This window comes from Saimiri boliviensis, chromosome 10 (genome assembly GCF_048565385.1).
Source record: "Saimiri boliviensis isolate mSaiBol1 chromosome 10, mSaiBol1.pri, whole genome shotgun sequence".
In the NCBI taxonomy this organism is placed as follows: domain Eukaryota; kingdom Metazoa; phylum Chordata; class Mammalia; order Primates; family Cebidae; genus Saimiri; species Saimiri boliviensis.
The window spans coordinates 112,146,670-112,169,862 of record NC_133458.1 but is presented as its reverse complement, the minus strand read 5'-3'; the positions used below and the strand labels follow the sequence as shown (position 1 = coordinate 112,169,862).

General features: G+C 49.7%; 2 protein-coding genes across 2 annotated transcripts in view; one reads left to right on the top strand and one right to left on the bottom strand.

Annotated features, from left to right (window-relative positions):
- The window catches only part of OGDH (oxoglutarate dehydrogenase), a 471,568-nt gene that overhangs the window by 333,781 nt on the left and 114,594 nt on the right, over positions 1-23,193 (top strand). The window lies entirely within an intron of this gene.
- On the bottom strand, positions 12,963-22,867 carry DDX56 (DEAD-box helicase 56). Its single transcript, XM_003930782.4, has 14 exons — positions 20,943-22,867; positions 20,688-20,849; positions 19,734-19,894; positions 19,418-19,588; positions 19,191-19,281; positions 18,354-18,598; positions 17,918-18,037; positions 17,160-17,273; positions 16,945-17,039; positions 16,276-16,349; positions 16,050-16,139; positions 15,279-15,384; positions 13,603-13,679; positions 12,963-13,236 (listed from the first exon to the last, which is right to left on the bottom strand). The coding sequence occupies exons 1-14, from the start codon at positions 21,000-21,002 to the stop codon at positions 13,159-13,161; spliced, it is 1,644 nt and encodes a 547-aa protein (XP_003930831.1). The 5' UTR covers positions 21,003-22,867; the 3' UTR covers positions 12,963-13,158.

Genomic DNA, 23,193 nt, shown 5'->3' with positions numbered 1-23,193 from the left:
ATTTCAGGTCCCAAGTAGCTGGAATCCCAATTATAGGCACATGCCACCATGCTTGGCAAATTTTTGTATTTTTTGTAGAGATGGGGTCTCACTGTGTTGCCCAGGCTGGTCTCAAAATCCTGGAGGCAGGCGATTCTCATACCTCAGCTTCTCAAAGTGCTGTCATTACAGGCCTGAGCCACCATGCCTGCCAACTCACTCTTACTTTTTTCCTTTTTTGTAAAGCCAGAATCTTGTTATGTTGCCTAGGCTGGTCTCAAACTCCTGGCCTCAAGCAATTCTCCCACCTCAACCTTCCAAAGCACTGGGATTGCAGGTATGAACCACCACACTCAGCCAAAAAACATAATTCCACATTTTTGAGCAAACAATGTATAAAACAAAATTTTTGACATCAATAACCAAACTAAAGTGGGGACAAAGCTGTCTAGAAGTAGAGTTTTGTATGCTGTTAAACTGGTATCAATGCAAATTAGATTTTGTTTGTTTGTTTGTTTGTTTGAGAAGGAGTTTCACTCTTGTTACCCAGGCTGGGCTCTTGTTACCCAGGCTGGAGTGCAATGGCACAATCTCAGCTCACTGCAACCTCCGTCTCCTGGGTTCAGGGAATTCTCCTGCCTCAGCCTCCTGAGTAGCTGGGATTACAGGCACATGCCACCATGCCCAGCTAATTGTTTTGCATTTTTAGTAGAGATGGGGGTTTCACCATGTTGACCAGGATGGTCTCAATCTCTTGACCTTGTGATCCACCCGCCTCGGCCTCCCAAAGTGCTGGGATTACAGGCGTGAGCCACCGAGCCCGGCCCAAATTAGATTTTTTTAACTCTAGGAAATATTTCTATTTTACATATATAAAAATCACTTTTAAAATTATTTTAGTTAGAAAGAGTCAATAGGTAGAGCTAGCTAGATGGAAAAGAGAGAGAGAAAGAGCACTCATGAGTGGCTGATGAACAGAAAATTCCTACATTTTAAAGCACGCATGTAGCATGAATGTTGACTATGCCAACACGGAAAATTGGTTAATGGAATGGTAACAGATAAAATTATCTCTTCTATATTTTATTTTATTTTGTTTTATTGTAATCCCAGCACTTTGGGAGGCCGAGATGGGTGAATCACAAGGTCAGGAGTTCAAGACCAGCCTGGCCAACATGGCGAAATACAATCTCTACTAAAAATACAAAAATTAGCTGGGCATCATGGTGGGTTCCTATACCCTCAGGTACTCTAGAGGCTGAGGCAGGAGAATCGCTTGAACCCAGGAGGCAGACGTTGTGATGAGCCAAGATCACACCATTGCATTCCAGCCTGGGCGACACGAGCAAGACTCTGTCTCAGGAAAAAAAAAACACACACACACACACACACACACACACACACACCAGAAAAAAAAAAGCATTATTGCAAGAGACAAAAATGACATTGTACATTACTAAAAGGGTCAATTCATCAAGAATATATAATAATATATATGCACCAAATAATGTGACCTTAAAATATATGAAGTAAACATTACAAAATTGAAAGGAGAAACAGACAATAAGTAGTTGGAGACCTCAATACTCCATTTTCAATAATGGATAGAACAACTAGACAGAAGACCAGTAATGAAATAGAAGTCTTGAACATTTATAAAACACTTGGACCTAAAGTATATATACACCATTCTAGTCCACAACAGCAGGATACACATTTCTTTCAAGTGCACATGGAATATTTCTCAGTATAGACAGTATGTTAGACCACAAAACAACCCTTGCTATATTTTAAATAACTGAAATCATAGAAAATATTTTCCATTCACAATGGAATGAAAGTAGAACTTAATAACAGAAGGGGCTGAGCATGGTGGCTCACACCTGTAATCTCAGCACTTTGGGAGGCCAAGTTGGGAGGATCTCTTGAGCCCAGGAGTTCAAGATCAGCCTGGGTAACATAGAGAAACCCCATCTCTAAAAATAAAAATAAGCTAGGTGCGCTGACTCACACCTGTGAACTGCGGGAAATGAATTGCTTGAGTACAGGAGTTCAGAACGTCCTAGGCAACATGATGAAATCCATCCCCACTAAAAATACAAAAAATTAGCCAGGTGTGGTGGTATGCACCTGTAGTTCCAGCTTCCCAGGAGGCTGAGGTGGGAAGATCACCTGAACCCAGAAGATCAAGGCTGCAGTGAGCCATAATTGCACCACTGCACTCCAGCCTGGGCCAGAGTGAGGCATTGTTTCAAAAAAAAAAAAAAAAAAAATTAGCCAGGCATGGTGGCACACACCTGATGTACCAGCTACTCAGAAGGCTGAGGTGAGAGAACTGCTTGAGCCCAGGAGGTAAATGCTTCAGTGAGCCATGATTGCATCACTGCATTCCATTCTGGGTGAACAGAGTAAGATCCTGTCTCAAAAAAATAAGCAAATAAATTACAAAGAGAAAACTGAAAATTCACAATATTTGAAAATTAAACAACGCATGCTTAATAACCAATGGATCGAAACATAAATCACAAAGGAAATATAAAAATACCTTGAGACAAATGAAAATGAAAACACAACATAGCAAAACCTATGGGATGCAGCAAAGCTGTGCAAAGAGAAAAATTTTTACCCAAAAGCACAATCAAAGAAGAAAGCAGCCTGGTACAGTGGCTCACGCCTGTAGTCCCAACGCTTTGGAGGCCAAGGGGGCAGGATTGAGTGAGAGCAGCCCGGGCAGCATGGCAAAATCCTGTCTCTACAAGAGAGATACAAAAAGTTAGCCAGGTATGGTGGCATGTGCCTGGAGTCCCAGTTGCTTGGGAGGCTGAGGGAGGAGAATCACTTAAGCCCAGGAGGTCAAGGCTACAGTGAGCTGAGATCACACCACTACACTCTAGCCTGGGCGACAGAGCAAGATCTTTAATCAAAAAAAATTTTTTTTTAATTTTAATTTTTTTTTTTTTTTTTTGAGATGGAGTTTCGCTCTTGTTACCCAGGCTGGAGCGCAATGGTGCGATCTCGGCTCACCGCAACCTCCGCCTCCTGGGCTCAGGCAATTCTCCTGCCTCAGCCTCCTAAGTAGCTGGGATTACAGGCACGTGCCACCACGCCCAGCTAGTTTTTTGTATTTTTAGTAGAGACGGGGTTTCACCATGTTGACCAGGATGGTCTCGATCTCTCGACCTCATGATCCACCCACCTCGGCCTCCCAAAGTGCTGGGATTACAGGCTTGAGCCACCGCGCCCGGCCGTAATTTTAATTTTTTAAAAAGGAAGAAAGGGTCAGGTGTGGTGCCTCATGCCTGTAATCTCGCACTTTGGGAGGCCATGGCAGGGGAATCACATTAGGCCAGGAGTTTGAGACCAACCTGGGTAACATAGCAAAAGCCCATCTCTACAAAAAAAGAGAGGGGGAGGAAAGAGAAAGAGGAAGAGGAAGAAGAAGGAGGAGGAGGAGGAGGAGGAGAGGGAGGGGGAGGAGGGGGAGGGGGAGGGGGAGGGGGAGGGGAAGAAGAAGAAGATTTGAAATTTCCTAACTGCACACCTTAAGGAGCTAGAAAATGAAAAACTATACCCAAAGCTAGAATTTTAAAAAATAATAGGCTAGGTGCGGTGGCTCACACCTGTAATCCTGCACTTTGGGAGGCCAAGGCGGGCGGATCATGAGATCAGGAGTTCAAGACCAGACTGGCCAACATGGTGAAACCCCATCTCTACTTAAAAAAACAATAAAATAAAAATAAATAAATAATAATAAAGACTAGAACTGAGATAAATAAAATGGAGAATAGAAAAACTACAGAGAATAGCTATGCAACAAAAAGTTGGCTTCTTAAAAAAAATCTTCTGAAGGAGTAATCTAAAATAATACAAATAGGCCGGGCGCGGTGGCTCAAGCTTGTAATCCCAGCACTTTGGGAGGCCGAGGCGGGTGGATCACGAGGTCGAGAGATCGAGACCATCCTGGTCAACATGGTGAAACCCCGTTTCTACTAAAAATACAAAAAATTAGCTGGGCATGGTGGCACGTGCCTGTAATCCCAGCTACTCAGGAGGCTGAGGCAGTAGAATTGCCTGAACCCAGGAGGCGGAGGTTGCAGTGAGCCGAGATCGCGCCATTGCACTCCAGCCTGGGTAACAAGAGTGAAACTCCGTCTCAAAAAAATAATAATAATAATAATACAAATAAAATAATACAGAAAAATAATTTTTAAAAGAAAAAATTAACAAAATTGACAAACCTTTAGGTAAAGTGACTAAGAAAAAAAGAGAGAAGACTCGTATTACCAAAATCACCAATGAAAGTGGGAACTTCACAATTTTACAGAAATAAAAAATATAAGATAATACTATGAATAACTATATGAAAACAAACTGGATAATCTAGAAGAAATGGACAAATTGCTAAACATTCAACTACCAAAAGTGATTCATGAAGAAGCAGAAAATCTACAACACTGTTTGGCATCAATATGGTGACCTCCCAGGAGCGAGGGACAACCAGGTTGCCTAAGGAGGGGTGAACCGGCCCAGGTCGGAAATGGAGCAGGTCAAAACTCCCGTGCTGATCAGTAGCGGGATTGCGCCTGTGAATAGCCACTGCCCTCCAGCCTGGGCAACACAGCAAGACCCCATCTCTTAAAAAAAACAAAATTAAAAGAAGAAGAAGAAAGAGAACCTACCTCTACAAAAAATAAAATAAAATAATTAGCTGGGCATGCTGGCACGTACCCACAGTCCCAGCTACTCAGGTGGCTGAGGCAGGATTGTTAGAGCCCCAGCAATGGAGGCTACAGTGAGCTATAACTGTGCCACTGCACTCCAGCCTACAAAACAGAGTGAGACCCTGTCTCAAAAAAAATTTTTTAATAAAAAAATTATTAGAACTAATAAATGAATTTGGCACAACTGAAGGATACAAAATCAATACACAAAAATCAGATGTATTCTTCCCTCCCTCCCTCCTTTCTCTCTCTTTTCTTTCTCTCTTTCTCTTTTTCTTTTCTTCTTTTTGAGACAGGGTCTTACTTTGTCACCTAGGCTGGAGTGCAGTGACAATCATTGCTCACTGCAGCCTTGTCCTCCCAGACTCAAGCAATTCTCCTACCTCAGCCTTCGGAGTATGTGGGACTACAAGTGCTCACCACTATGCCTGGCTATCTATCTATCTATCTATCTATCTATCTATCTATCTATCTATCTACTAGACAGAGGCTCATTCTGTTGCCCAGGCTGGAGTGTAATGGCATGATCTCAGCTCACTGCAACCACCACCTCCCCAGTTCTAAGCGATTCTCCTACCTCAGCCTCCTGAGTAACTGGGATTACAGGGGCATGTCACCATGCCTGGTTAATTTTGTATTTTTAGTAGAGACAGGGTTTCACCATGTTGGCCAGGAGGGCCTGGAACTCCTGACCTCAGGGTGATCCACTTGCCTCGGCCTCCCAAACTGCTGGGATTACAGCGTGAGCCACTGTGCCCAGACCCTGGCTAATTTTTGTTTAAATTTTAATTTTTAGAGACAGCATTTCACTGTGTTGCTCAGGCTGGTCTTAAACTCCTGGCCTTGAGTGATCCGCCCTCTTCAGCCTCCTGAATTGCTGGGACTATAATTGAGGGCCACCATGCCTGACTCTAGTACCACTTGACACATGAGAAAGAAACCCTTCTGTTCCCACTCCTGCCATCTGGTGGTCTCTTACTTGCAGCTGTATACACTCCTAACTGATGTACCCATAATTCTGTGCTGTCCACCACCTGACTATAAGCACCCCCTCTCCTACTGCTGCTCTACCACACAGTCCTCAACTTCAGCACTATAGACATTTTCAACCACAGAACTTCTTGTGGGGGCTGCCCTGTGCATTGTAGGATTTTAACAGCAACACTGGCCTCTTCCCACCTAATGCCAGTAGCATCCACTCCCCAGATCTGATAACCTAAAGTGTTTCTTGGCCAGGCACGGTGGCTCACACCTCTAATCCCAGCATTTTGGAAGACCAAGGAGGGCAAATCACTTAAGGTCAGGAGTTCATGACCAGCTTGGCCAACATGGTGAAACCCCTTATCTACTATAAATACAAACATTAGCTGGGTATGGTGGCACATGCCTGTAGTCCCACCTACTCAGGAGGCTGAGGTAGGAGAATCTCTTGAACTCAGGAGGCGAAGGTTGCAGTGAGCTGAGACAGCATCACTGCCCTCCAGCCTGGGCAATGGAGTAAGATTCAAAAAAAAAAAAAAAAAACACCTAAAATGTTTCCATGCTTTCCTAAAAGCCCCACTGGGGCAAATCTGGCTGAGAACCACCACCCTGCAGGAAGCCTATGCTAAGCCAACTAATCTACTCCTTCCACTCAGCTCTGCTATAACCAAGCCAAGCCGGGCTCTCAAGCTCCTCTGGGCCTTCCCAAGGCCTGCCCATAGAATCTCCCTGGCAGTGGGAATTCCCACCACCACCCAAGCCTGAGTGGTCTCTCCCTGCTCTGGCCATGATAGCAGGGGCTGGCTGTCTCCCTTGGCACTTGGCCTAACTATCACTGCATTCATGCATTTTGCTTCTGGAGGCCGAGGTCTTGGTTCCTGGGGCAGGGGCAATACCTCCCACACCAAGGATCCTTGCACCTATAGGGGTCCAATTTGTACATTTCAGTGACTGTATTAGATACTTTGCTTCAGGAATACAGTTGCAGTCAGGACCCACTGCTGTCAAAGCCATAGACTCAGGGCTGTGTGACCGTCCATCTCCCCACCGCTGGAACAGGCACAAGCAGTTGGGGTTCCTGGTCCCCCAGCCCACTGCTGAGGAGAAGGGCTTGCCGGTCCATGGAGAGGACGAGGCAGGCTGAACTTGTAAATGGCTGGGAGGTCCCAAGTACTTCCTGAGGGCTCCCTGAAGGGAGGATGGGCAGCTCTGCCCTGACTGTTGCTCCCAGCATCCCAGCTGCAGGTGCTGACCGAAGAGGGTCTTAGCCTTGGCAAGGCGAAGATGGTGAAGCCAGATCACTACGTAGGGGTAGCCATGAGAAATGCAGAGCATACTTCAAAGCTGAGGGGAGACAAGGTCTGGGGACTGGCCCTACATGCTTAGTCACTACTGTACAAGCATCAATTGCTTCTCACATTCATCCCAGCCCTGCAAGCTGACGGGTACCCTTCATTCTAAGCCCCTTGTCTTTGGTGATGGCCCCCTTGACACGGAACTGCATTTTCTAATCTTGAGCCAACAAGTCGTACAGTGAGCCATGGGGAACAAAAGGGGCCATGAGAGGGACCTGAAGCATGGTCTCCCAGACGGGAGCAGGCATGGGTCCCTGCCTACACCTGATACCCCTGGCCTTGACAAACATGAGACCTGTGAAGCATCCCTCGGCTTATGTGGGGCACAACTGGAGCCTCTAGGAGGATGAGGACGAGGTCTTCCTGTCTGAGCCCTGAGTCATGGAGGTGACACAGAGGGAGGGGTCCTGCCTGCTGCATGGGCAGGTACACAGTCCAACTCCCTGATTCCTACCACATCCTTTCCCTCCACTCTTAACTGGAATTAGTCCTCAAAAGCCTCAGGCAGTAGAAAGGTTGTGAAAAGAGAAATGCCTCCAGAGCATTAGGGATACTCTCAGGAGGAACATACATGTGCACAACTTGGCACGGTCCTTGCCTCCAAAGAGCTCCCACACCAAGATGGGGACAGGCCCCCCAGCAATGAAGCTTCATGACGTCAGAGCAGTATCAGACACACATAGGAGGCTGCCCAGTCCAGGATGGGGCTCAGGAAGACTTCCTGGAGGAGGCTGTGCATGGGTCAGAGAGGCTTCATGTCCTAGGGTTGCAGATTTAGCAAATAAAAAGCAGGATGCTGGCTGGGTGCAGTGGCTCATGTCTGTAATCCCAGCACTTTGGGAGGCCGAGGCGGGCGGATCACAAAGTCAGGAGTTTGAGATCAGTCCGGCCAATATGGTGAAAGCCCATCTTTACTAAAATTACAAAAATTAGGGTGTGGTGGCACAAGCCTGTAGTCTCAGCTACTTGGGGTGCTGAGGCAGAAGCATCACTTGAACCTGGGAGGCAGAGGCTGCAGTGAGCCGAGATCACACCACTGCGCTCCAGCCTGCGCGACACAGAGACTCTGTCTCAAAAAAAAAGCAGGATGCCCAGCTATATTGGAATTTCAGAGAAACAGTGAATATTCGTTTTGGCGTTATGTCCCAAATATTAGACAGGACATGGTTATGTCGTACAATTCCTGTTTATTTGAAGTTTCAATCTAGCTAAATATCTACTTTACCTGGCCTCCCAGGTCACCATGACTTTTGGATGAAGTGTTGGGCTCAAAGAAGGGAGGTGACAGGGGAGTTTCATATCCGAGACCTGAACCTAGGTATCCCACCTCCAATTCTAGACTGGAGCCTGAAAGAGAGCACCTCCCCTCTACCACTTGGTCAGGTGACATTGGGTTGGCTAGTCAATCTGAGCTCTTGCCAATCTGCAAAATAAATGTGTGTGATGGATATTAAAACCTTGCCTATCAAACTGTGAACTGGAGACCAGCACCTTTGGCCTCACCTGGGATGGAGGTGAGTACCCAAATGCAGAACCCCAGCCTGTACCCTAGACGTGTTCGCATGGAAGTACGGAGACACGTCCCAAAGGCAATGGTGGCTTCAACAGGCACTGGGAGGTGCTAGCACAGGGCTGGGCTGCAACAGGTATGTCGGGTGCCTGAGCCACATCAGCCCCTTCAGGAATCCTCGGAGGGGGCATTTTACCCTCACTTAAAGGTGAGCACCTAGAGAGGGCCAAGAAAAGTGACATGCTTTCCCCAGAGACCATACAGTCAGAAAGTGGCCGCTGTGGTCTGACCTGGCCACTGTGCCCACAGAGACCCTGGGACGTTGAGGTGAGCCACAGCGGGATGCTACGTGGTGGAGGCAGCTCTTGGTGTATTCGTCTGAAGACCCCCTTGATGTGCCTTGTTCTCTAGCTCACTGGTACCAGATACCCTTGGTGCATTCTACGCCAATCCTACTGCTTCCCAGCAGGTTTATAGGTAGGCTGGAGGACGACACAGACACTGGATGCATTGAGTTCCAAAAGTACTGGCCGGGCGCGGTGGCTCAAGCCTGTAATCCCAGCACTTTGGGAGGCCGAGGCGGGTGGATCACGAGGTCAAGAGATCGAGACCAACCTGGTCAACATGGTGAAACCCCGTCTCTACTAAAAATACAAAAAACTAGCTGGGCATGGTGGTGCGTGCCTATAATCCCAGCTACTCAGGAGGCTGAGGCAGGAGAATTGCCTGAACCCAGGAGGCGGAGGTTGCGGTGAGCCGAGAGCGCGCCATTGCACTCCAGCCTGGGTAACAAGAGCAAAACTCCGTCTCAAAAAAAAAAAAAAAAAATCATCACAAAAGTATTTCAAGATAAACTAAATAATGTGCATTTACCCAGCATCATGCCTGGCACACTGCCATGATGAACCACTCCTTTCCATCTTTACCCTCGTAAAAAATGGCTGTGAGGAATGGAAGAGCAGCAACTCACAGCCCGCTCCACAGGCAGCCGTCTTACATAATGATGTTCCTGGGGAAAAAGATGACAGTTGACAGGGGAACCTTCCCTGCTCAAATTTGATTTTATTACCATTGCCTCTTGGGGCCCCTGCCCCTAAAGTCCAAAGTCTCAAAATTCCCCAAAAGCTGAGTCATTCATCCTCGGCAGATGCAGGCAGAGAATCAGCTGGGCTGCGAATGTACCCTGAGCCTTTTGTGCTCTAGGTCCAGAGGTTTCTGGGCACACCACTGTCGTCCCATCTGCTATCACCAGCTGTATCATCAGAATACCTTTGCTTTCAAAAACACTCTGTCAAGGCCGGGTACAGTGGCTCACACCTGTAATCCCAGCACTTTGGGAGGCCAACGTGGGCAGATCATGAAGTCAGATCAAGACCATCCTGCTGACATGGTCAAACCTCCTCTCAACTAAAAATACGAAAAAATTAGCTGGGCGTGGTGGTACGTGCCTGTAATCCCAGCTACTCAGGAGGCTAAGGCAGAAGAATCACTTGAACCCGGGAGACGGAGGTTGCAGTGAGCTGAGATTGCACCATTGCATTCCAGCCTGGGTGACGGAGCAAGATTCCATCACAAAAACAAAACAACAACAAAAAACACCTCTGTCTTCTGTATCTTTTGACTTTTTAAGACATGACTATTACGTTTTCAAAAATAAATCAATTTTTTAGCCCCCGTTGCGTATTTTGGTGACAACCCTCTGGTCTCTTCACCCTCAAAAGTGCAGGGATCCCTCCCACCCCAGGGAATTTACACATGCTTTTTCAACCCTGCTGGGACTGCTGTTCCCTCCCACCCTGCCCATCTCAGCATAAACTTCACTTTCTCAAGGAAGCCAGCATTCTCTCCAACTGGGTGAGAGCCCCTTACTGCCCTCCAGTAGCCTGGACTCCCCATATGACTATCGAGCAGTCTGCCTTATTTGACCATCTCTGCTCCTTGCCTAAAAGACTGTGCCTCATTCATCTAATTCCAAACCCTAGCAGTCCAGACACCCAGGCACCCACTCAGGTGTAGGTGTGGGCAAGATTGCGCCAGCCCAGAGCAGAGATGCCACTGCACTCTCCTGACCTTCCTGCTTGAGCCCAGGGCGTCACCAGCCTGGAAACCATCCAAGCCTCTCTGCTGTTTAGTGAAGCCTAGGCTTCCAGAGAGCCCTAGGTTCATTTGCCCATAGCACACATACCCTCAACTAAGGTCTGCCCAGTCCTGATTCACACGTTTGTGCAAAGGGCACAGGCTTTGGACAGAGACTGAGTCCAAGAGGCCAACCCTGAGTACCTGTTTGTTCACATGTAAATGGGCACATGGTATCTGCCTCCCAGGTGAGGTGTTGAACGAGCCCTGTATACTCTGTCTGCAGTCTCAGAACGTGAAGACGGACCTTCCCATTCTCTATTTTTTAAAGACAGGGTCGCATGGCCAGGCATGGTGGCTCATGCCTGTAATCCCAGCACTCTGGGAGGCTGAGGTGGGTGGACTACCTGAGGTCAGGAGTTCAAGACCAGCCTGACCAACATGATGAAACCCGTCCCTACTAAAAATACAAAAAACTCAGCCAGGTGTGGTGGTGGCCACTTGTAATCCCAGCTACTCGAGAGGCTGAGGGAGGGAGAATTGCTTGAACGCAGGAGGCAGAGGTGGTAGTGAGCCAAGCTTACGCTACTGCACTCCAGCCTGGGCAATGGAGCAACACTACGTCTACAAAAAAAGAGAGAGAGAAAAAGAGAGTGAGTTTGTGTTACTGTGTTGCCCAGGATGGAGTGCAGTGGTGTGATCATACATACAGCCTCAAACTCTTGATCTTCTGGGCTCAAGCAATCCTCCCATTCTTTCCAATGCCCTGGCCCCAGAGTGCCTACAATGGTACCTAACCCCAAAACAAAAGTCCCGTAGTACCAGCTATTCCACCAGGGTGGACAAGCCGGAGCCCAAACCCTGCACAGAACCTCATTCACCAGGTAACTTCTGAGCCTCATCTCCCCCACCTAAAACATAGAAACAGCTTCCTCCAGGGAGGCCATTAGGAGGAAGGAACGTACACTTTCAACAATAGCCACCATACCTTTACCTCTGCTCCGGGCCCAGACCCTGCTGTCCCCAGGCAGGAATACAGCATCAGGCTGGCTCCATGCTCCTCTACCTCATCCCCCAAAGAAGGAAATCACCGGGGAAACCCAATCTCTTCTCCATCCAGGGTGGCTCTGGGATACGAGCTCTCTTGGTAGGGTGTTCCTGGAAGTGACAGGGTCAGAGACAAGCATCCTGGAGACCGGGCACCTAACACTTTAGAATACAGCTTGGCTGTAACGTCCAAAGCACTCACCGTGCTGAGGGCCAGCCTCAGCACCCCATGAAGCAAGGTGGGAAGGCCAAGCTGGGACAAGGACCAGGCCTGAGAACTGCAGGCACAGTCTGCCCTGTCTCATCTTCCAAAGGTGGGAGGGATGCCCGCTGATAGGGACTGTGCAGTTGACAGGCATCTCCCAACAGTTGCTCAAATGGTTGCTTTTTCTCCAGTTCCACTAACTCTTTTTCTTTCTGAATATTCCTAACCACCACAGACTGCAAGAATACTGTCTGCAGCTCCCTGGCAGCGCTAGTTCACACCTGCCCAGAAAATACCACCATCCTACCCTCATCACACATGCTGGCTTCGTAGAAATCCTCAAGTTAGCAGAAGGGGAGCAGGGATCATGGAGATCCCAAATCTTGGGTCCTGCTACCTTCAGTCCTATCGTGACCAAAGGCCCAGCCTCCCTCGTCTCTGTACAAACTTTTGCAAAGAAAAAACTTGGCTTCTTTCTAACAACCCTTAGTTTCTCCTCCTCCTCCCCCCGCGCAAACTCATGCCCCTCGCCTGGCCTTGTGATACCTGGTAAGCAGGTAACATGCAATCTAGGGCCCTGAGCCAGCAGACAGGCCCAGCCTTCAGGCTGAGAAGGCAGCTGGAGAGGTAGGCCAGGGCACAAGGAACTGTATGTGGGTGTGCATGTTATACTGCCGCTTATGCATATAACACAGACGCAACTCACACATCAATAGGGGCTCAGAAAGGGACCAGCAGATAGCTGCCCTGGCTCTTCTAAGGAAGGGCAGACAGCTTCCCCCAGAAATCTACATGTGTGTGTGCTGGAGAAGAGGAAGACTGGCGGTCGGGAAGGCCCATCTCCCAGGGGTGCAGGCCCATCTGTCCAGGCAGCAGGATTGCAGAAGCTGGGCTGGACGGCCATAGCCACCTGCCATCGAGGGAAGGCTTCTCTTCTCATGGCTGGGGGCAGCTTGGCACAGCTGCCCTCTGCTGGCCAAGTGAGGCACTGCATGCAGCCATACAGCCAAGCACTTCCATCTTCTGGACGTTTCCTGACTCCTGATGTTTTGGGGGAACAGTCCTTTTCATATGCCGGAGGCACAAACTGGGGCAGCTAAAATTTTTATTCTGTTGTCAAGGGGCAAGATGCCAGCCTGGCAGTGCCAAGGAGTTGAAGGGCCCAGCGCTGGCGGCCCCAGCACTGTCTGTTCAGTCTGTGCAGCGAGCACCAGAGCCTCATCTGTCCATGCAGGAGGGAAGCCTGTGCTCCACACTGTGCTCAGCTCGAGAGGCCCAGCAACCTCAGGAGGACTTGGCTGCAGGTCTGAATTTCTTTCCTTTGTGCTTGAAGCTGTGCAGTGGGTTCTGGGACTTCACTCTCTATGGAGGCAATAGCACGTCAGTTGGGGGAATCAGGCTGACAGACTATCCACCCATCCACCCACCCACACAAAATGAAAAAGACACAAAGGGAGCCATGCCAGCACCTGGCCAACAAGACCAGAAGGTGCTGCAGACAATGAAAGGGGAAAGGCAGCTGGGGAAAGCAAAGGAGGGCCTGCAGGGGGCTGCAGAAGTATCCCTAGCCCACACCAGATTTTGTCCCAGCCACCAGATTTTGGGCGAGCAGTTCTCGGGTGCCCTCTCTCCCACTACCTAGGGCAAGGTGCCTACACATTCTGGTGATGACAAAAGAGCAGGTGGGGAGGAGTCGTGCAGCTGTCCCCAAGGCCCCAGGGGCCGTACCTTGGCCTTCCTACAAGAGGAAGACAGCTTCTTCCGCTTCTTGTGAGGGCGCACCAGGCCACGAAGAGCAGGAGGAACTGGAAGAGATGTTTGCCTGGGCAGCGGGCACACGGCTGCTGTTCCCACCCCTGCCCTCCCACTGATTCTGCAGCAAATTCTTGAATTCTGACCCAACTGGCAGCCTATGACATACAACTATTCATTATCACATCTGCACAGGGCCAGGAGAATGTGCGCATATTAGACTAGACTTCCACTATCTCAATAGATTTCCTGTATTGTTTAGACTTGTTTCAATAAACATGTAACAAGAAAGAAAAAGACGGACATCCTTATAGAAAGAAAATGTAGCTGAAATAAAAATCAACTGGTAGTTTCTTCACCTGTGGCCCATTACTACGGATTCGGCAGGCCCCACATCCCAGCTGCACCTGATCTTTACTGTATCTTCACCTCACCTACCCCATGGACCAACCACACCTGAGCCCTCCCTTTCAAGTGTCAAACATCCCACGTCCTGACACCTTTCCACCTTCTCCTGGCTCCTCTAAACCTGTTGGCCACACCTTGGCAAGTGACTCCGCTGTAGGAGCAGACTAGCTTCCTCAGGCCAAAGCTCCAGCCTCACCCCTTCCTCCCTCTCTACCCACCTCCCTATTGCCCTCCTCACATCTCAGGCCAGAACCTAGACTGGGGTCTCCTTCAGCTCACTGTCCTGTGGGAACATGGCCCCCAGCACTTTTCTCTCTGGCATCTTCACATTCCCATTTCTTCTAGGTCCTTCCTTTCCCAGTGCCCAGGCTTTTCCTGCCCTGGAACATTCCATCTCCACCCTCTGTCACCTCCACATCAGCAACACCAGTTGCCGGCTGGCTGCAGGTCCAGACTGAGCAGACCCTGTGGCACTGGGAAGGTTCCTGCACTTGCTGCCCAGAACCTCCTCTCTACCACTCTTCTCCTTTAACCCATTTTAGGCATAAAAGTCACACATACTCATTACCAAAAACGCCTCCTATGAGACACTGAAAGAAGTCATCACCTAGAGCCTGCCTAAGATGAGGAGAGGCGTCCAGCTTTAATGGCCACGTAAAGCTCTCGCCTGGGCTGTACCACAGAAACCAGTCCCAGGGTCCTGACTTCATGCCTGCCAACCCTGCACCCCTCGCACCACCACTGGCTCCTCTCCTGCCATGTCATCTGTTTTGGCTTTATAGTGTCTGTCTCCCTGTTGACTGTTCTTACCTAGAGACTCCATAGATACCTTGGCCTTGACTTTAGCGGCTGCTAATCCTGAGTCTTGTGCAGCACAGGTGGCTCTCTCTGCCTCCTGCCCGTGACTCTTTCCCAAACCTGTTCACTCCCTTCCACCCATGGATAGCCATTCAGCCCAGCCCTGGAAACCACCTGGCCTGAAATCCTGGGTCTGCAACCCACTCTGCATTACCTCAACTTCCTCATCTCTGAAATGGAGACTGCAACAGCTAGCCCGTGGGACCAGGCAAACAAGTTTAGAAACACAGGGGTGTGCCTATTTATGTGCTCGTGTGCTGCCCAGGTCTCCAGGTCCTATTCTGCCTGACCAATCCCAGCACCAAGCACAGGTGCTAACGCAGCAGTGGAGAAATTAACGCCACTTCCCCAGCCTGCTGCCTCCTGCCCCGTCAGGCTGCACTCACCCAGGTAGTCAGGAACATGGCCCAGGTGGGGCTTCACCACTGCGGGGTGCAAGGGCAGGTCATGCCGCAGCAGCTGGAGGTCCCTGGGGTTGTCTTCAAAGTATGTCTACCGGGGAAAGAGTAAGAGCCACAGTCAGCACCTTTCTTGTGTGACTCCATAGACTGAGCTTTCCAAAGGATAACACAGTTACGTGTTTTAAAAGTCATGAGGCAGCTGCCTATGCACACCTCCTGGAGTGGATGCTTCCATTCTTCCTTCACCTAGACACACACGGCAGCATCCTGAACCCCTTTTTGCTGGGCATCATCTTACAGACAGCTTCATAGGGACACACAACCAACCTCTTTCCTTCCCATGTAACTTTTAGCTCTGGATGCACCTAGTTTACCCAGCAAACCCCCTATGGTGGCACCGGGCTGTTTCCATCTTTTGGTTCCTTGATAATGCCATGACGAACCCAGGCACATGCTTGGCCATTCACATTCACTAGTGTGACCAAGATTAAGTTCCAGAAGTGGAATTTCGGATGAAAGGACACATGAGCTCGTCATTCTGCTGGACACTGAGTGCCCACCATAGAGGGTTGTGCCAATTTACCACCAAGCAGAACAGACTAGCTTCCTTCTATGATTCTGGGTCCACTGCCTCCCTTTCTGTGCCAAAGGCCAGAAAACTGCCCAGTTCTCTGCCTCTCACCACGCAGAGCTCAGCCAGTCTCCAAAAAAGCAGCCACCTAAGATTTGTCCCCTCCTCACTTCCCATCCCCTCACCTTGAGCTTCTCAGAGTGCAGAAGCTCCTCCTTGATCTCCTTCAATCTCGCCTCCCGAATGGCCTGCTTAGTCACTGAACGCATGGCATCCTGGGGGTGGACACTGGAGGTCAAGATAGTGAGGCTGCCCCAAATCCTCCCTCACACCTGGATGCTCAGCAACAGGGTACGATCCCTGGGCCACAGCCCCTCCGCCCTCGCTCCTCTCCCCACCACAGCAGCTCACCCTGCAGCGATAGCGGAAGCCCTCGATCTCCTCCATCTGGAACTGGTAGGGGAGCAGAATGGGGCCCCTGTTCTCTGTAGAGAAGAGAGCAGCAAGGGTCCCACAGGCTGAGGCCTTAGGACAGGGTCTTCACTGGAGGCCTCCTGCACCTCTTTCTTGGGGCAAAGCAGCAGGGGACCCACCGACTTCCTGGGATGCCAAACATGGTGTACCTGGGGCTCTTACAATGATGACCCATCTGTCCCTGTGTGTGGATGGGGGTGGTCTGTGCGGCCCCAAGCCCAAGAACCCATCACCCACTCTCTTCTCTCCCAAGGAGTACCCCATGGTATTCCTTGGAAGTCAAGGCACCCCATGACGATGGCCACAGAGAGCAGTCCAGGACCACCTAGCACTCTAGGGTCAGGTGCTGTCCTGAGCTGTCACAGCAACATGTCAGGTCACTAAATGCTCAGGAGGCAGACAGTAAACACGACTTTGGATAAATGGCCTCAATCTGTTTATCTTTCAAGGGGTACAATGCCTGCCACTCAGGGCAGAACAAGGATGGATGGTAGAAGTTGCCTGTCACACTATATTGTGACCTCTGTCATCATAACCATGGAGTTTTAAGGCATCAAGGGAGAAGCCTGACCCTGGTCCAGGCCCACAAGAGAACCAGGCTCTTACCTCCACTGAGAAGCTCCTCGATCTTGCCTAAGTGGGACTGCTCTGTGGGCAGCACAAAGGTTAAGACTACGCCAGGGTTGTTAGCACGTGCTGTCCTGCAAGGGGAGACGGTACAGCTTGCATCTCCGACCCGCAGGTTCTGTCCAGTACACCCCGAGTCCATTGGCATGCCCACCACGCAGGTGCCTGGCCCATCACACTCCTAGCCCTCCTACCTGCCGGCTCGATGGATGTAGGCCTCGGGGGTTGGGGGAAGATCAAAGTTGAGCACAGCAGACACATGGTGGAAGTCTATGCCCCGGGCCACACCTGCCTCCGGATCAGAAGCCCTGCAGAGATTACTCAATGTCAGCTGGACCCTTCCTCTCCTCTGGGCAGGTATTCATGAGCTGAACCAGCAAAACTTCCTCTAAACAAAGCCTGTAGATCATAACACCCTGATATACAGAGAACTCTTCAACAATGGAACCATTCCAGGAGCCAGGGTTTCCTGAGGCAGCCTGGAGCTTTGATGTGTAGCCAAATCCTGGCCTGATCTCTGTCCTGGGACAAGAGCAGAACTCATTGCCCTACAGGGTGATCTGAGAACCAACCTTGAGCCAGGCAATCCTTCAGGCAGACAGAGACTGGAGGGTGGAGGGAGTTCCTTTTCCCTTCAGAAATATGCTCCCTGCAAGTCACAGCCACACCCCCAATGCAGGACGGACCATCTCCCCTGCAGGGGTCTGCATGTCAACAACCCTGGCAGTATTGCCCTTCATGCTGCATGTGCAGTATGCACCGTTCACTCCCTTCTCCGTATCCAGGCAGCCGAGGAAGTGGGGATCTCTGCACTACACTACCAGCCAGGCCTGGAAGGTTTGGTTCCCTGCTCTGTGCACTCTGGTTTTAGTCTTCCAAAAAGCTAAAACAAAAAACAAAAAAATAAAAACCCACATCTTTCTGAGGGATGGGAAAAGAAGCATGGACTCACTTATCCCCTTTGGGCCCTCGGCCCCGACGTTTGCCCTTGACCGGGGCCCCCAGGACTTCAGCATCAGTTGCTATGACACAGTCGTAGAAACCTTGGTTGAACTGTGAGATGATGTGGCACCTGCAGCCAAGAGTAGACAGAGGATCAGCTAGGTAGAGCAAGCGTGAGGCCCCTCTGCCATCCCTAGTATTACAGTAACTATCACCCTTTCTTTTTCCACTTCTTAATCTCTTTCCCTACTTAATCATTGTGCCTCAGTTTCCTCAGCTGAAAATAAAATAATGATAGGTATTTCGGAGTTTGGAGAAGTCAGTCAGTATCAGTCACATCTAGAACCTGGCCCCTACTAAATGTTTAAGAAACAGAACATTAACTGGGTCCTCTTTTCTGTCTGTATCTTCAACTGATCTCAACCAAGATGTTGGCTGTGGCAGACCTGGAGCGCAGCGGAAGTTCTCCATTGAGCACACAGGTGGGGATGCTGAACTGCTCCAGGAACAGGCGTAGCCGGTAACTCCGCTCTAGAGTGTTCACAAAGAGCAGAGACTTGCCCCGAATCAATGACAGCTTGAGCAGGGTATACAGCAACAGAAATTTGTCTTCCTCAGTCTCACAGACCACTTGAAACTGCTGCAACTGGTCTGGCCCAGGCAGCTGGGACTCCTGTAGCTTAAGAGTAACCTGGGGAGAAGACAGGTCTGTGGTCAGAAAGGAAGAGAACACAGAGATGGTATAGCCACTTACTCACCAACCAAAATATCAATATTTGAGCGCAGGCATTTAAGGATTCCTGGCACCCTAAGTCTCCTCCAGTTTTGTAACATAAAAACCCAAAATGCCCTAACTGCTGTGGTATATAGAGCATACCACAGAAACCATATATAAAATACTTCCAAGCACAGAACGAAGAGAAACACATCAATAAAGAACTACATCAAGTGGGGAAGGCCTACAGCAATCAGCCTTCTGAAAGGTAAAGTTTATTTAAGATGAGAACGTTGGCCTTAGAATTTTGGCTCTGCTGCTCAAAGCCGCCCCTTAAGTCCTTGCTCAGGATTTTAGGCAAAGTATGGCCTGAAATGGGAGACATCCCTTGTGGAGACGTGAAAATATCCAGTGATTTTAGACCACTGGCTTTTAATGCCTCAGAACCAGGGATGAGACACTGACAACTGTCCCACCCAAAACACCAAAGGCTCCTCTAAGAAGGCGTGTCAAGATCCTCGAGTGCCCCCGTGCCTGCAACTCCAGCCACTTCCACGGTGTCCCTTACCGGGTTATGTAATACCAGCTCCTTGAGTGCTTGTACGTCCTCATTAAAAGTAGCTGACATGAGAAAAGCCTGGTAAATCCGTGGCAAGTGACTGAAATGAAAGAGTCCAATGAGATTCCAGCTCCAAGAGCCTCTAACTGCGGTAACTGGCTTCCCGCCACCCCACTGTAGTCCCAACTCCTACTCACAGATGCTTCCATTAGGAATCACACCCACCTCTGCCTTACCAGAGGAGACTCTTGAGCTCTTCCTCAAAGCCAAAGGAAAAAAGAAGATCAGCTTCGTCCATCACCAGAAGCTCCAGGGAGTCACGAAGTTTCAAGCTGTCTTGTTGCAAGTGGCTTAATATGCGAGATGGGGTCCCCACTATCACATCTGGCTTCTCCATCAGCACAGCTCTGAAGGTGGGCAAGACATCAGTATCAGGGAGAACGTAGCAGCTGGATCTCAGCCTGGACTTGCTCTCTTCTTTGCCACACATAAACCCAACCCCACAACTCTGTGTAGCTTCATTCAGGTGCCAGCTTTGCTGCTTTTACCCACCTCTGAGAGGCTGAGTCTTCGACAGCTGAGACATTGGCCACTCGGACATCCCGAGCACAGTAGGTAGCCAGCTGCTGAATCATGCACTGTGCTTGTCGTGCCAGTTCCTTCGTAGGAACAAGAACAAGGCCTCTCACTGCCTGTTCTACCACCGGACCTGTCTGTAAGAATATGAATGAAAAACTTTAGCCACCAGTGCATGTCACTGTGTCCACCTGACGCTTTTCTCTACCCCTTCCAGCCTATCTGACCATCTGCTGCCACACTGCTCAGCCGTATTTTGATCATCCATCACTCTGCCCGCCTCAGAATGCTAAGTGTTTTCCCCATGCACTGACCCTCAAAAAGAATAATGTACTCTATGTTTACGAAGCTACTTTAAATTTATGGAGCTAAATTCTCACAATAATTCTATAAGTAGAAAAGAGATGTGCCTTTTTTTTTTTTTTTTTTTGAGACGGAGTTTCGCTCTTGTTACCTAGGCTGGAGTGCAATGGCGCGATCTCGGCTCACCGCAACCTCCGCCTCCTGGGTTCAGGCAATTCTCCTGCCTCAGCCTCCTGAGTAGCTGGGATTACAGGCACGCGCCACCATGCCCAGCTATTTTTTTGTATTTTTAGTATAGACGGGGTTTCACCATGTTGACCAGGATGGTCTCGATCTCTTGACCTCGTGATCCACCCGCCTCGGCCTCCCAAAGTGCTGGGATTACAGGCTTGAGCCACCGCGCCCGGCAGATGTGCCCTTTTTATGTAACAAAGAAAAGAAAGTGTTCTGTTGAAGATTATGCAAAGGTTGGTCATAGCAGGGCCTGGACAAGGATCCAGGTGATCTGAACTCCAGGCCAGCCTGCATGGGTACAGGGCCAAGAGAGAACCTCAGACAAACGGGAACCGCTCTTCCCAGGCTTTTGGGGCTCGCCTCCTTCCTCCCCCCAGCTCTCTCGTTACCCACCGCCTTCCTGTGGAGCAACAGCTGCAGCATCGGAATAGCATAAGCGGCCGTCTTCCCGGAGCCCGTGCGGGCCCGAGCCAGGAGGTCTTTCCCCTCTAGGGCCAGTGGGATGGCCTTTTCCTGGATCAGCGTAGGTCGCGACCAGCCCAGGTCAGTGACAGCCTAGGAGAGACCAGGAGAGCGGCTCAAACGACGCGAAGAGCGATGGTGTGTCCCGTGGAGCCCGTAAGCCGGCTCCCCAGCCCTCCCGTGTACCTGCAGGAGCCGGGGATCGAGGCCCATGTGTTCAAAGCCCACTGCTTCCGAGTCCGCCATGGCGCTGCTCAGCAGCGACAGCACTCACGCCCTGCAAAAAGAATGCCACCGACGCGGGGTTGGAGCAAAGGAACAACCAATCGGCTTCGGAGACGCCGTTACTTCCCGGAAGTCCTGGCGCCCAGGCTTCCGGTGTTCTGGCGAAGCTCTGCGACTGCGCAGATCCCCGGACTCGGTCTAGGAGAAGGCCGTGGAGCAGCCGTGCTGGGGTCAATGTGTGTATACCGTAACTGCTGTTTTTTCTGTTTGTTTGTTTTGAGACAGTCTTGCTCTGTCGCCAGGCTGGACTGCAGTGGCGCGAGCTCGGCTGACTGCAACCTCCGCCTGCAGGGTTCAAGCAATGCTCCTGCCTCAGCCTCCCAAGTAGCTGGGACTACAGGCGCAGGCCACCATGCCCAGCTAATTTTTCTATTTTTTAGTAGAGACGGGGGTTTCACCATGTTGGCCAGGATGGTCTCGATCTCTTGACCTTATGATCCGCCCGCCTCGGCCTCCCAAAGTGCTGGATTACAGGCGTGAGCCACCGCGTCCGGCCAACTGCTGTTTTTTAAAAAAAGCTTTTTAGGTGGCAACCTATCTGCAGATACGACACGCCAGTATAGAAATTCTTATTCTCCTCACAGCCACCATTTGTTGGCCCATCCACTGGGTATCCCAATTGCACCTGCCCCATCAGTGGAAAGGTGAAATGTATGCCCAGTTTTTCCTCACACCATTACCCTTCCTATCAAAAACTACCGAAACTCAGGACCTACCAGAATAGTTAAGATGTGCTCCTTTGTGTCTACTGCCAGCCAAACCTGTTGAAGGCCGGCCCAACCCTAATCTCTGCCTTCCTGTCTTCTCACAGGCTCGGTCTGATTTGACAGCTATATTTCTAACAGCCACAGAACAGAAATGTGTCCCTTCCCAACATTTCACATCATTCCCAAGAGCCTCAGGCCAGAAGTCTTCTCTGTGTTAACAGGAATACTGAAAACTCTTAAATATCTGAAGAAGTTTAACAATTCACCTTACTGAACTGCTGATAGTGTCATCCAGATTTAGAAATAAGAGGATATAAAAATATTAAATGGAAAAGGAAAAGCCTAGAGAACTAAATTGTGTTTATTTATTTTGAGATGGAGTTTCACTCTGTTGCCCAGGCTGGAATGCAGTGGCTCGATTTCTGCTCACTGCAACCTCCTCCTCCCAGGTTCAAGCAATTCTCCTGCCTCAGCCTCCTGAGTAATGGGATTACAGGCATGCACTACCACGCCTGGCTAATTTTTATATGTTTAGTAAAGATGGGGTTTTGCCATGTTGGCCAGGCCCATCTCAAACTCCTGACCTTAGGTGATCCGCCTGCCTTGGCCTCTCAAAGTGCTGGGATTATAGGCGTAAGCCACTGTGCCTAACCCTAAATTGCATTTTGTTTTTTGGAGATGGGATCACTTTGTTGCCCAGCCTGGAGTGCAGTGGCACAATCACGGCTTGCTGCAGGCTTGACCTGCCTGGGCTCAAGTGATCGTCCCACTTCAGCCTCTCAAGTAGCTGGGACTACAGGCATGTGCCACCTGCTAATTTTTTTGTACCTTTTGTAGAGACAAGATTTTGCCATGTTGCTCAGGCTGGTCTTGAACTCCTGGGCTATAGGAGTTTTTGGCTTCCCAAAGTGCTAGAAATACAGGTGTGAGCCACTGTGCCCAGCCCACATGTATTTTTATGAGTAAAAATAGCTGGGCACAGTGGGGTACACCTGTAGTACCAGCTACTTGGGAGGGTAAGGTAAAAGGATCGCTTGAACCTGGGAGCTCAGGTTGCTTTCAGCTATGTGGCACTACTGCACTCCACCCTTGGGGACAGAGCAAGACCCCATCACACATATATATATACATATATATATATATATATATATATATATATATATATGTATACGTATATATATATATACGTATATATATATATATGGCAGGCACAGTGACTCACACTTGTAATCCTAGCACTTTGGGAGGCTGAGGAAGGAAGGACCAGCCTGGCCAACATGGTGAGACTCGGTGGCTCATACTTTTAATCCCAGTATTTTGGGAGGCCAAAGCGGGCAGACACCTTTAATCCCAGCACTTTGGGAGGCCAAAGGGGGAAGATCACCTGAGGTCAAGAGTTCAAGACCAGCCTGGTCAACACGGCAAACGCCTACTAAAAATATAAA